The sequence below is a fragment of the Varanus komodoensis genome, unplaced genomic scaffold (genome assembly GCF_004798865.1).
Source record: "Varanus komodoensis strain SLA01 unplaced genomic scaffold, ASM479886v1 scaffold15, whole genome shotgun sequence".
NCBI lineage: Eukaryota > Metazoa > Chordata > Lepidosauria > Squamata > Varanidae > Varanus > Varanus komodoensis.
The window spans coordinates 5,733,969-5,748,393 of record NW_025335440.1 but is presented as its reverse complement, the minus strand read 5'-3'; the positions used below and the strand labels follow the sequence as shown (position 1 = coordinate 5,748,393).

Below are 14,425 nucleotides of genomic sequence, written 5' to 3'. Positions count from 1 at the left end.
GAGCTGCTGCAGGGCTTCCGGAATGCGGACTGGGAGCCAAGCGACTCTTGTGTGTGGATGTGGAGCGTGAACCTCGGGGTGGAGGGGACTCAGGGCTCTCGTTTTTAACTCGCTCCTCAATGGGGAAGGAAATTCCCTGAGCAACCCCACATGTGGGGAAACTGGCGCGGGGAGGGAAAAACCACCACCCAGCCGTTGGCTCCGCAAGGGGCCCCCGAACCGTCTCAGTAAGTGGTTGGTCTTTGACAAGTGCTTAGAAGACCAGTCTTGGGAGTTTACCTAACCTTGATGATTCACCTGCCAATCCCATCAGTCCTACCCAATGGTGGGGGATGATGGGAGTTGCATTCCAGCAGTCTCCAAAGGGAAACACGTTCCCACCCATTTAAACAGAAGATATGATGCTGAGCTACACAGGTGCTTGGAAGTAGCTATCCCCAAGACGGCACCTCCCAGATGTATTTCACCACCAGTCCCATCATCCCCAGACAGCCTAGTCATGAACAGGTTTGGTTAGCCCACCCCGCCTGCTTTTCATGGATGGCCAGGCATTCGTTGTTCTGTTAATTGATTTGGATTCTTTCCCCCAAACTTGTGTTCATTATCACTTGTACAAATTAGCACTTCAGAAAATCTGCAAATCCTGCCAGAATACATCTCTTCACACTTCATCCTATGGGGGGAAACACAGTTTCAATCAGTGCTTTCCCCCCTTATTTTCATCTTTCTCCAAGACCACATTTGGGTAAAATTCTAGAAAGAAAGCAACTGGTCTGCATGTCTGGAGAATCTGAGCAACTCGGGAAAAGCGGATCCACTGAAGAACCAGGGGGTCGGAGACGTGGGAACCCAAACACGACGTCACCATAAAGCAAGATCAGCACCAAGGACAAGCAGAGCTGGGCATCTGTCAGGGACCCACACCCCAGCGGGGGTCACCTGGCAAGCTCCCCTGAAGGTCCCACTGCTCCTGACCCCTGACAACGGTGGTCTTGGGGAGACGCAGACGATGCCGTGGCTTGGAGTGGGAGAGGAACTCATCCGGGGTTAGGAATCCATCGGCTTGCCTGGGCTTGGTGCCCCGGCCTCCGGTCCGATTTGCAGAGGCCCAGAATCCAAGTTCCTGGCACGCATGCCATGCTTGTGAGGCACCCGCTCGGGATCGGGCCCTCCAAGCTGCAAAGCCGGTGCCCACTCCTGGGCACAACCAGCAGCCGTTCCTCGTGCGGAAAAAGCCACCAAGGAAGGAGGACCCACAACCGTTGCACAAGCGGCGCCTCTCTTCTGGGCCGGTTGCAGTGGAAAGCTGCTGGTTGCGCCACCGGGGCTCGGAGCGCATCCCCGGACTTCCTCCTGGCTGGAAGACCAGGCTGAGCACAAGAGGAAGCCCGTCGTGTTTGGGCGGATGGATCTGTGCCTCACCACGCCCTCCCTGCTCCTGCTCCTCCGCCTGCCGAGCGAGCGAGTGCCGAGGAAGCGGAGGAAGAGCAGCTGGGGCCAGAAGCGGTGGGGAGGCGGCTCCCTGCAGGCCCGGGGGAGGCAGAAGCCCAGAACAGGGACTGCCCAACACTGAGCCAGTGCACACATTCGGCTCAAGGAGGGATGAGCGATCCAGTTGGATGCGCAAACCAGCCAACGGGCCGTATGTCATGTGGCTACAGCGTCAGAGTTGCCCAGGTGTGCTCCCACCATATGCGCGCGCACACACACCCCCCCTGACGATGGAGAAGGAAACAGGCTTTATTGCCATGAGAAAAGGCCGACCAAATTAGCATCTCTGCATAACCCCGGAGAATGAACCCAGAGTCCGTTCTGGATGGAGAGGAAGCGCCGGGCCCTCCCTGGAGGCTGGCCGGAAGCGGGAAAGGGGCTGCCTGACGGAGCGCTGCCGACACGCGCTCCCCGTGCCAGGATCTGCGCTCAGGAGGGGTAGGGAAGGGGGGTTTATGGCCCACAGTCGGATGTACACAGAACGAGCGACGTGAGCGACGTGACGTTGCTTTCGGTGCTATTCCAATCAACAGGTTGGCTCAGGGGGGTGAGCGCCCCTGGGGGCAGAGGCATTGTCAGGAGCGGATCCTGCTTTTTCTTCTTGCGTTCAGTTATCCACTTCTTCCACCAGGCTTTGGCCCGCGAGATCTTGGTACCCTGAAATGCAAACCACAGGACCCCATGAATTGGAAGGGCTGGACATGCTGATTCATTGATTGATTGATTGATTTAGAAAATGTCTATGCCGCCCCATTCGCCAAAGCCTCAGGGTGGCTCACAAACATATCAATTAAAACATTATCCAATAAAAATATAAAACAAGTTAACAATATAAAATAAGTCGCCCTGGCTGAAGAATAAAATAAATAGTATTAACCGTTAAAATGACGTTTGAATAAAATGGTCTTTGCCTGGCACCAAAAAACAAATAACGATGGCGCCAGGCGGACCTCTCTGGGGAGCGCATTCCAGAGGTGGGGCGCCACCGCAGAGAAGGCCCTCCTCCGGGTACTCACCCTCCTAATATCCTTCACGGATGGCTCCCGGAGAAGGGCCTCTCCCGCAGATCTCAGGGGGCGGGCAGGCGTATATGGACGTAAGCGCTCCTTCAGGTAGCCAGGACCCAAGCCGTTTAGGGCTTTATAGGAATTGAAAGCAGGGCCAGCTGCCTGTCACAGAAACCCAGGGCCCTTCTCTGACCCCCACTCAGCACATCCACCAACATTCAGTCGCCGCAACTGCGGGCTCAACGGCTGGAACAACCATTCTCCTGTGTGGGTCACTTTGTATTTTCATGCCGTGTCCTTTTTCCCCATGTGTGGGGAAGCCACAGAGGTCAGATCCGTGCATCTGACGCAGCCGGGATAAAAGCCATAAATAAAAGCCATAAATATAAAAGCCATAAATCACGGCTCAGGGCTGTGCAACAGGCTGCAACAGCTTCTGGCTAAGTGAAGGGTTCCAAAATTGGATAGATGGGAGGGGAATGCCAGAGATGCTCATGCCATGGCTTGGTCATGGGGAAATACTTTGCATAAGTTCAGAGGAACTCACTCCATGGCTGCCCCTGCCTATGATCCTGAAATCCATCTCATACCGTAAGAACTAGGAAAAGCCCCTGCGGCATCAGACCAAAGGTCCAACCAGCCCAGCACTCCGTACACACAGTAGCAGACCAGCACCCAGCAGGATGGGTGCAAGACCTCCTCTGCGCAGCCCCCCAGTGGCTGGGGAAGGCAGGCAGGCCACCCCTGGTGGAAGAAGTAGCCACGGCCAGCAAGGCTAGTAGCCACAGGCAGCCTCCTCCCCCGTGATTCTGTCCAGTCCCCTTGCATTGGCAGCCGTCCCCACTTCCCCTGGCAGGGAATCCCGTAGATCAACTATATGCTGCGTTAAAACCTTCTTTTTCTGTGTCCTAACCCCGCACTCATCATCTTCATGGGATGATCCCGGGTTCAAGTGTGACGGGAGAAGAAAAAATATCTCCCTTTCCACTTTCTCCACACCAGGAATGTGTGGCGACCCCGTCACCTCTCCCCTTCCTCCCCTTCTCTCCAAGCTGCCACTCCGGCCCCCCGATCATTTCCATTCCCTCCTCTGTGCTCCAGAAATGAGATCCAGGCTCTGCATTCAGTACTCACTGGGCGTTCAGGGCGGATTCCCTCCACTTCTGATGATCCTTCCCAACCTTGGACTCCATCGGTGGTCAATGCCAGATGGACACCAGTGCCAGAGACGGTGGCCAGCACAAGCAGGGAGCTCACCAGGAGCAGGAACAGTAGCTGTGGAGTCTCCATGGTTTTCTGGATCCCGGTGCTTCAGCTTCGGAGTTGGTCTTCTAAGCTCGCTTCCGGCTGCTGCTGTGGTTCTTATGGGGATCTCCTTTTGCTTTGACCTGAACAGGAAAGGGTTTTGCATGGAACGTGTCGAAATCAACATTACCAGAATTTCCCAACTAGTGTAACAGTCACCGTGGATCATCACTCCTTAGTCCACCTCCCTCAGACCTGTTTACACACCCCATTTTCAACACAATTTCGATCCCAATCACCTTTTCATTTGTACCTACCCAAAATTAATATCTGGCTTTGCCAGCCAAAGAACAGCCCTCATTCTCATTACTCCTGCCGCCACCGCCTCCCCCGCCATCTTCTGGTTAAGCCTGGATGGAGGCACCTTTCGTATTTTTAAAAATGGGGTACCCCCCAGGACTTGATTCACGATCACAAATGTTCCTTCTGTCACAGCACCAAACAAGTAGCACGCAAGCTGAAACACACTGAAGCAAAAAAGCATCCCATCGAGTCCAATGGATCTCGTTCTTCGGTAAATGGATATAGGATGGCGAGCTCAGTCCCGCTTGCTTCCCCTACAGTCTATCCTAAGACTAAACGCAGGTTTTGTGACTTCCTGTCACCCCAGTTCTTCCTTGACATATATACCTTGCTCTATTCATTGTCCAGCCGGATGGTTGGGGTCAAGGTGTGCAGGGAGGAGGCATTGTGGTTGGTCCCAAAGGATTAACCAACTCAAATGTGGGTTTTACAAAATCTTTACCTTAACTATTGCATTTCTGTTCCCCACCACTTCCACCTAGGAGTGCCAGCTCTGGGAAGAAGCACCTTTGTTTCTGGTGGCGGTGATGTGCCTTCAGATTGTTACTGGCCTGTGAACGAACGAACGAACACCCTCCAAAGCCTTGGAAACCAACACGATCTGGAACGTGGGAAATGTCTCCCTGCTACCCACTGCAGAGGGCATCAAACAAGCTTCCGGAATAATGAATATTTGAGAGAGGGCTGCTTGCTCAGGAAAGCCAGTTTAAGTGGCACAAAGACGAGTCTCTCAAATTGCACACGAAGAAAAGCAAACAGAAACAGCACAGCTGCCAACCAGCTGTTGGGCTTCTAATATTCGCCTTTATGTTGGCCCATGACTCTTGACACTGCTGAGTATTTATTTACATTATTTCTGCCACAGGGGTGAGATGATCTTTCACGCTGGTGCTGGCTGTCAGAGGGTCACCATTTATATCAAATAGCACATTCATGATTATGCAGAATATTTATTGCTTCAGAAGTTTATGTCTATGTTTAACGAGGATGCATACGCTTTTGATCTACGCATGGCTTGCGTACCACCTTGTATCCAGGGTCTCTTGGCATCATAGCATAATTGCAATGCTGAGGTCATTAAGACTACCAGTTCGCACCTTAACTCACCTGGGTGGGAAGAGGATTTGAAGGTCAGCTCTGGATCCCCCGTTTCTGAGGTGAGGCAGGACTGTTGTCTTCTGCAGCGGCCCAGCCTTTGAAACTCCCTTTCTCAACAGGTGTGCCTGGAGCTGCCCTCGGCTCCCTTTTTACCTGCCCAGCCCTTTCAGGTGTGTGCCACAAAGCAAATGGCGTGCTCATTGTCCCCCAGTGAAGGATGGTAACAGCAACATCAAGCTGTGGCAATGCTTCTGCACAGCCAGGCCTGGGAAACGGGTTGATTATGGGCAAGATGAATGCAATAGAGCGATTTTAGGAGAAAACCTGCTTCCATCTGCCAAGGACCTGGGACGGGAGCAGCCCGTTTTACAACAACAATCCTGAACACACAGCCAAAGTGACATTGCAAGGGTTGAAAACAAGGACCTGGCTTAGAACCGCCTAGTCAAAACCCAGGCCTCACTGATTGAGATTCTGTGCAAGACTCGCATGACGCAGTTCACCAGCCGTCCCACCCGGCAGAACCAGAGCGGTTTTGCCAAGAGGAGCAGGCAAAACACTGCAGAATCCAAACACACAATGCTTGGATTATTCCTCTTATCCAAGAATGATCCCAGCTGTAACTGCGGCCAAAGCTGCTCCTACCAAGGACTGACTCCACAGAGAACAAGAGCTTGTTCTTCATGTACGTAACCTTTGTGCCACAATAAACTTCTTTCACTCCTTCACGGTGTTATCTTGGGTACCTCAAGCTGTACCAATGCTAATGAAATTCATTTCAGTGGTGTAGAACAATTATGCAGGCCTGTGGAAGGGAGGGCTGTGAATCTTTCTGCAAGGCCCGGTATCTGGAATGAGGAACCCTTGGCTCACTAGATAATGTGCGACTCCGGCTTTCGTCAGTCCTAGCCAGCCCGACCAAGCCGCACATCGATCTCCAGAAAGCCCCGCTTCCCAGGCTGAGTCATGCAGGGCACTGACCTCACCAGATCGGCTTCGTTTCATCCACATTGCTCTATCAGAGCCCTGATGCATGCGCAGCTCCGATGAGATGCGCTTCCGTCCCCGACTTCTTTCCCCACCGAGCGATTGCAACAAACATGAACTTCAGCATGAAATTTGACTTACAACCTACTTTTTCCTTACAGCAAACTGCAAAGTTTACAGCTGCAAAGCAGCTTACATCTTTCTCTCCCGCCTGCTCGCCAACCTGTCCCCACAACGACCCTGTGAGGTAGGCTTGGCTGAGAGTCTCGGGCCAGCCCAGTCACCCAGTTGGCTCCATGGCCAAGCAAGGAGTAGAATCCAGGTCACCTGAGTCCCAGTCCCACGCTGTTAACCACTACACCGCACTGTCTCCCACTGTGAAGGAAGTCCCTTACAAATAAGAAAGGCAGCAAAGTGGCTTTGGGCAAGTGGGTGAAGCAGAATCTTAGCTTCTTTACTCCAGAGGTTTGTTGTGACTAGCATTCAGCTAGCATTCAACTAGCATTGCTGACTAGCATTCGACAGTCCCTGCTCAAAAATGCTGCCAGAGAGTTCTCCGAGATTAAGGACTTCAGTTAGGAATATACGAGGACACAAGGCATAGTGCATGGAATCCAGTTAACTTTAGACATGTCCAGCCAACCTTTTTTTTAAAAAAAAGTACATATCTAGCTCTCAGGACAAAATAACTGAAAATAAGTGGGTCAAATTTCAAGATGCACAGACCAAAGCTGGGTTCACCAAGGGGTCAGCTGGGAATTTGGGAAAACCAGCTTCCTGCGCACTCGCCTGCCAAGATGCGTCTATCTGCCCATTTCCAAACCAAGATCCACCCATCACTCGCAATCCCGCCTTTGGAATGCAGGAATCCCCTGCCGAGCCGCTTCGGACACTCCAAGAGGAGCTGAGGAGCGGTGCTTTTGTACCGTGTCGGGCAAGTCTTTAAAAAGACTCAGAGGGGCTTCTCGGGCAGGGGCCGGGCAGCCCTCACAGCCAGCTTTCCAGAACAAGTGTATGAAAGTGTGCCGTATTCATGAGATCAAATCTGGGCACCCAAGTTTCGTCAAGTTGTTGGATTCCTTCCAGTTCTAGTACGAGCTTCAAACCGGGTGGGCAGACAGGATGGAGGGTGTCTTTCAAGTGCAACCCCGTGCTCCAGGGAGTGAAAATAATGCCTGTAAGATCAAAGATTCCTAGACAGAATCACAAGAGTCCACTGCTGCTCATGTGACTTGATTTTCTTGCCACACAAGTTGGTCAATTGATTCCTCTTGGCAAGGAAGTGAGCTGCGTATTCCGGTGAGTCAAAGTTATGCAAACAGGACACGTCTGGCACACCCTTCATTTTATTTTACACCTCACCCTATTCCTGGAAGCAACCCAGCTCACACAAGGAAGGCAGCTCACAAGCCTCCTCTCCGTTTGTCCCTCACAACAGCCCCGTAGGGCAGGCTAGGCCCAAAGGCACCCAAGAAGCTTCATGGCTGAGCAAGGACTAGAACCCACAACCCTTGAGATGCAGTCCAAAACTCTGAGGCCATGTCACACCAGCTCCCACTGAAATCCACAGAAGTGCATTCAATGTGGCTTGTTTTCGTTTCTCCAAGTCAGTCTGTAGGCAGAGGAATATAATGTCCTGGGTCGAGAAAGAAAAAGCCGAGTAGGCCGGGTCAGCTTTGAGTGGAGAACACAGGAAAGCTTCAGGTTTCCCACAGAGCTCTTCTTCAGCCACTAAAACTTCCATGCAGCACAAGACGCTGCAAAAGATGCTTGGCCTCCCAGCTGAAGCCTTTCTAAGCAAGGGGTGTGATTTACAAAGCACGCAAGACACTGTGGATAATTCTGGAACATTTAATTATAAAAAATAACTCTGTACGACAACCCAGATATTTAAAGAAAAAGGAATGGCACACATTTTTCAAGGCAGGGGGAAGAGGGGAAACGAGCTCTGCAAATATACGGAGACAGAAAGTCTGCAAGTTAACATCTCCAGTGCGGGAGAGGTGGCTTTCAGCAAGCCACCCCGGGCTCCTCAGCTTTTCCGGGACACATCCTCTCTCTGCTCAGAACTGGCTCTGGAGGACCGAGACTGTAAAATAAAGCATCGCTGCCCCTCCATTAACAAGTTGGTTCACAAGCCAGTTGTAACAGTGACAACCTGCTACAGGGACAGAAAGCTGGGGAGCAGCAGGATGCAACCCTCTGCCCACACGACCATTTACGCAACTGCGGCTCCTGGCCAGGCCAATGCATCTCAGCACCTCGCCAGCCCGGAAGCCAAGAGAGCCGACTCCGCTCCAGCGACCTCTGCAGGCCTGGATTCCGGGATCAGCCCACGTTCTTTCCAAGCAGAGTCGTTTTGGCATGTGCTGGCCTGAAATCCGGTGCCAGGATCTCACCAAGCCCAGCACAACCCCATGGCTCCCTCCCCACAACCCCCAGCAGGAGCACAAAGTGGCTGACAGAAAAGCACATTCAGGGCGGTTAGAACCATCAAAGACGCTTGGCCAACGCTTCTTGCTGAAATTGGGTAATGCCTGTGCTGCATTTTGGAGCAGCCCTTGCAACACCACACTCGATCTTTGACAACTTGGCGGTTTATTTTTCTTACAAAGCATTCTTTGAGCACAGGAGCAGAGAAGACAGACGAGCAGGGGATTCGCCGCACCCCTCGGCGTGTTCCCTCTTCCTCGCCCTCCAGCCTTGCCAATGTGGGAACGCCTTTCCCAGGAGCCTGCCAGCTACTACTACAAGCAGCCTGAAGATGACACAGAACTATCTTTCCTCCGCCTTTGTATTGTGCAGCTTTGTAACAAAAATGCCTGGGCCCATTTCCCACCACAGTCCTGCACTCCTAGAGCATTAAGAACCTTCCTGAGAGACGCCGGGCGCAAATCCTGCCTTGCAGGGCTGAGCCAAGACGATCCATTTTCCGGAGGAGCCGGAGGCAGCCTCAGTCGGAATCGCTCCCGTCCTGTTTGGCCGAGTCGACTGCGGCCGCCAGGTTTTCCTCCTGGCCCCTTAATCTTTCTCCTAGGAGGGAAACGGACACGTCACTGGGCGGCCACCGGAACACCCCTTGGCAGCAACGCGCAGGGCCCGGCCGCATCCCCAAGCCCAGGGCCCACCTGGCTGCCAGCAAGCTCCCTCCCCCACCGGAAGCAACCCTGCAACCCACTCCCCACCGCGCGGGAGCAGCCGTGGAGCTCCCCAAAGGGTGCCCACACAGCTGCCACCGACTGCCGGCCACCTGCTCCCCTCACCCTCGCTTGGAAGACAGTGCCGGGCACCCATCCCTCAGGGTGGCAGGATACAGCCTGGGGAAAAAGGACTTCCATTTCCCTGATGTTGATACACAGCTCCCATCAGCTGCTGGCGATGGCAGGCGCTGCAGGGCACTGTATCTGGAGGTGCCGCACTGGGGAAGCCTGCTCTAAACTCTACACCGGGGGTAGGCAAGAGGCAGGTCAGGACCCCCCGCTAAGCGCTGTCCTATCGACGGCAGCTCAGCAACCGATTCTGCCTCCCGGCAGCCTTAGCAGCAGCTGTTACCAAAAAGCCCCTTTCTCGTAAACCGGATTGTCGCAAAAAACACTGCGGGAAGGGGGGGGGGCAGGAGTGGCACGGTCCGCTGCAGGTCAGGTGACGACTCCTTAGGCTACGTATGTGCAGGGAACTCTGAGCATACATCTGCCGGCCACGCGGCCTCTTGCACACCAGGCGCCGGTTGATGGACACCCGGGTTTCTATTTATTTCTATTTATATCCTGCCTTTTTCCTACAAAGGGCTCAAGGCAGCTTACATCATCCTCCTCCTCCATCTTATCCCCACAACAACCCTGTGAGGTAGATTGGGCGGAGAGTCTGTGACTGGCCCAAAGTCACCCAGTTGGCTCCATGGCTGAGTGGGGACTCGAACCCGGATCCTCTGAGTCCCAGTCCCAGGCTCTTAACCACTGTGCCACACTGCCTCTCACAATTTGGTTCAAGAGCGAAAGGAGGACGATCCTCCGGCCAAATGCCTGCAGAGTCCTGCTCTGCACCGCAGCAGACAACCCTGGTCCCGGAAGCAGAAAGGCCTCTCTCGCACCCTGGTTCCTCTCAGGGGGAAGGGGAGCCCGTTTGGGCTACGTGGCTCATCGGGCCGAAGGGCTGCGACGGCACGAGGAGGGCAGGACTAGCACCTGCCACAGGGCGGTGTGCAGGAGACGCGCCACCCTTCACGGGGGCCCTGTGTCCATCCCCGCCCCCCCCCCGCCCCCGGCCTGGCTTCCAGCCCGCCAGCTCTCCACCTGCAGACAGACACTCACGGATGAGCTCGGCAATCGCCCTCTGTGTTCGCTTCTCAAGCTTCTCCAGTTTCTTGGCTACATCGCGCTTCAAGTCCCTGAGGAGCAAACGGAGGAAGCTGCAGCAAAACGAGCCCAGGCAAAGCCTGCACAGGTGCAGCGGGTGCAGGAGGAGACAGAACCCTTGAGCCCCGGGACGACACGCTCCTCCGGACAGGCGGCAGGACCGGCCCCCTGGGGCGCCAGGGGACACAAGGGGGAGGCCGCGACCCGTTTCCGCAGGGCTGGGGTGGCCGTGGGGAGCCCTTCCGACGGGCACAAAAGGAACTGGCACAGGCAGAAATGAAAAGGGAACTGGTTGAATTGAATTGCTGGTCCCTGGAGGAAAGCTTTGATTTACAGCTCACTCAATTAGCAGAAGTACTCAGCGCTAGGAACAGCTTCACAACACGGGAAGAACAGCACAACCCCCACCCACACATCACTATTATGCATCATTACTTTTTTAAAGTGTCACTGCAGCTGCCTGGGAGGCCTGCCAAAGGCCCACGTCTTCAGGACAAAGCGCTCCAAGATCCGCCTTAGTTACGGGTTAGTTTTTAGGGACTAAAATTAAGGAGGCCAACATGCATTCGAAATCCAAAGGGGTGTCATGCGATCTCTCCGAAGAGCACCCCTCAAACTTCCATACTCACCAGTCGGGTTTTCTGGGTGCAAGATTTGCCAAATCCTAGGAAAAAGAGAAGAAAAAAATGCAGGTAAACTTAGCTAAGGGCTACTGAGTCGCTTCATGACAAAATACGTTCACCTGCAGGGATGTACAGAGACTGAAAAAACTATTCCCACTATCCTGCAGGTGCCTTTCATTCCATCATCCACTAATCACCCCAAAGGCTCAAATCCTCCCCCCCAGGTATATTTTTACACTTTCACTTATGGGGGAAATAAATACGTGCCTTTGGTCTATTTTACATATTTTTCCATGGCTATCTTTGTGAACCACGACACAAAATAACCGTCTGTGGAACCACACAACTTGGGACCGGCCTGTTCATGGGAGAATGCAGGCTGGATTCACGGGAATCTGCATGCGGGACTGCAGTGTGGATTCCACCAACACCCCCAGCGGCAGGCAGGCAGGCAGACGCGGATGGAAAGAGCAGACGTACCACTTCTTCAATGATGGGCTCGGGCTTGGCCGCCTCCAGCTGGTCTTTCACCTTGTCCTCCACTAGAGGGCAGAAGGAGACAGGAGGAAGTTAGGGCAAGGTGAGCGCTGGAGAGCAAGGTGAGCAGGAGGACCGGACGGGAAGAGACAGAGAAGCCCTGCTGAAGGTCAAAGAGGTTGGTTGGTTGGTTGGTTGCTTGGTTGCTTGGTTGGTTGGTTTGGCGGACTTATATGCCTCGGGTTAAGATGCGGCTTGGGGAATTTATTTATTTATTAAAACATTTTTATGCTGCCCCATTCGCCGAAGCCTCGGGGCGGCTTACAACAATAAATTAAAAATAATTATAAGATTAAATTACAAAAAATATAAACATTAAAAATACAAAAATACAATATAAAATAAGCCGCCCTGGCCAGATAAAATCCAGTAATATTAACAGTTAAAATGCCGCTTAAACATTTCCAGGGGCCTCCTCTGCTTGCAGCTGAGAACAGGGCGACTGAGGGAGCAAACCCAAGGCCTCCTCTCGAGAACGAGGCCAACGGGGCTTTGCTAGTGACGCGCTCAAATGCAGGCATTTCCCTCCAGCAGGGGAGGGATGATGGGAGTTGCAGTGCAACACATCTGAAATACGACCAGACTGGGGTGGGAGGAGGCACTGGGCCAAAACTCTCCCAGAAGACACTTGTTCTAGAGTGGTGCTGTAATTCCCATGATGCCTTGGGAAAGTCAGGGGGAAAACAAGCTGGCACCTGTGTTCATAGCATTTGTATGCAAAAAGGGAAGAGGAAACCTCAGACGTCCTGTCAAGAGGACCTCTGCAAACGGCCTTGATCTTCAGCCCATTTATTAGTTTCGAGCCTGCAAGCCACCTTGCTCCTGCAGCTCAGAACAGATCAAGAGCAACTAGGGGGTGAAGCCCGTGCCCACTATCCTATTAAACACGCAATTCAGGTCACTGGCATTCAGTGGCTCTTTCCCACAAGCAGCGAATGGAGCTTCCACGTTCAGCAGCAGCGCGCCTTGCAATCCACAGGTCCCAGGTGCCCGGCAATCGGGGTGACTGCCAGTGGGCCTCCTGGGGGCGCCTGGCTAAATCCAGCCAGCCCATTCGCCATTCACCCCCTAGGTTTCCCTGGAGGGTCACACCCCCTTCCCCCAACCACCAATTCTTTGGTTGCTCCCTAACTTTTGCATGGCCTTCCCCATTTTGCAAGGCAGAAGTGCTTCTCCTCCGACGTACAGCTTTAGGTTAAAATGCCCCCGCGTTTCGGCCCCATCCCTTTCGCCTTCAGCCCTCCGGTTAATGACGGGCTGTCTGACTGCATTTCAGCAGCTGGAGTTCTCTGAGCAGCTCTGCCTTCGGCACTGCCCACCACAAGCGTCTCTGCATTTAATCTTGGCTCTGGGCTGGAGGAGGTTCCACATCCCGGCGCTAAAAGAACTTCCGCATGGAGCTCCTGGTCCCATGAGCACGAGCACCTACCCGAGGCAGGCTGGGCCGGAGGCACCACACGTCCCTTGAGCTCTTCGTCCTCCGGAGCGTAGTTCCGCAACCTGATCTCCCTAGAAGGGCAAGCAAAACTCATTATGTTTCAGCTCATTATGCACAGCAGCAGGGGGAAATGCAAGTCCCTAGGCAGCGGCTCCTAGGCAGCGGCAGGCGATTTGCATGGGGTCAGGGAGGGAGGGCAGGCCGGGCTTGGTGCTCAGCAGAGAAGCAAGGCTGTGTGCAGAGCTGGCCCGCAGCTGGGCTGCATGTGCTTGCCCGGGCTCCGAGGGCCAGCTACCCGCTGGTGTGCGGGGCGCTCCAGCGCGCTCCGAGGGCACCTGCTGACACATGGAGCCCCCCGCCCCACCCCCCCCGATGTCTGTTCTACCCAAGTTCCGGAAAAGGAATGGCTGGGAGGCTGGCGTGCTGCAAAACGCAGTGCTGCCTGCAGCACCACCGGCGCCTGGGTTCCTCCCAGACAGCGGCCTGGCGCTTTGGCGCCCCTCTTGGCCAGGCCACTCCGCCTCCCGCCTCACCGGCGGCCTGCTGGGAAGGCAGTGCTCCATGACCGCCCCGCTCCAGCAGCCACTGCGAAAGCACCCGTGGTGCTCTCTCTCTTTCCCAAACGTAGCCACAGACGAAAATCAGAGTCGGGATGCCTGGCCCAGTGCTCAGGAAAAGCAGCAGAGCCGCAACCCAGGGCAGAGCCGTCCGCAGGAGGGAACTCAAGGACAGGGCAGTCTTGCCGGACAAATCCATGCCTGCCGAGGCACCCGGTGGAGCAGGGGAAGCGGAGTGGTGCAGGCTGTCCCCTGGGGATGGACGGGCCATCTTTCCTGAAGGCTGCCCTTAGTAACCTTCCTGCATTCTCGCACATGAACGATGGCGGTGATGCCCAAAGCTAATTCGCGCAGGCGCCCCCCCCCACCCCGCCCTTCCTTCCATCCTGCCCCAGGCATGCTTACTCAGAGAGGAGTGCCACGGAGCCCGGAGGGACTTCCTCCCCAGTAAATATCCAACGCTCCCACGAACAAGGGCATCTGCAGCAGGGGGACTCTGCGGTGGAGGACGTCTTGCTCTCTGAGTATGCGCAGCACGGAGGGAGACTCCACGGCTGGCTCACAGAAAGGGAGGGCTGGCTCACCGCAGCCAAGCCGCTTGACCTCGGCTAGGGAGGCCACGCCGGGGCTTGCAAAGCTCACGGGAGCCGGGGGAGCCTTGTCCCGAGCACATGGCAAAGCACCAGGCGGGGAGCGGCTCGTGCCCTCCCACGGCAGCGTGAGG

At 54.5% G+C, this 14,425-nt stretch overlaps 1 protein-coding gene across 1 annotated transcript in view; it reads right to left on the bottom strand.

Annotated features, from left to right (window-relative positions):
• Positions 1–8,028: 8,028 nt before the first annotated feature.
• Positions 8,029–14,425, bottom strand: part of CCDC12 (coiled-coil domain containing 12) — a 30,456-nt gene continuing 24,059 nt past the window's right edge. The window contains exons 3-7 of the mRNA XM_044425006.1: positions 13,136–13,215; positions 11,650–11,711; positions 11,176–11,210; positions 10,502–10,578; positions 8,029–9,224 (exon numbers count right to left, since the gene is read on the bottom strand). Of these exons, the coding sequence (XP_044280941.1) occupies positions 9,145–9,224; positions 10,502–10,578; positions 11,176–11,210; positions 11,650–11,711; positions 13,136–13,215 (334 nt within the window). The 3' untranslated portion in view covers positions 8,029–9,144. The remainder of the gene's footprint in view (positions 9,225–10,501; positions 10,579–11,175; positions 11,211–11,649; positions 11,712–13,135; positions 13,216–14,425) is intronic.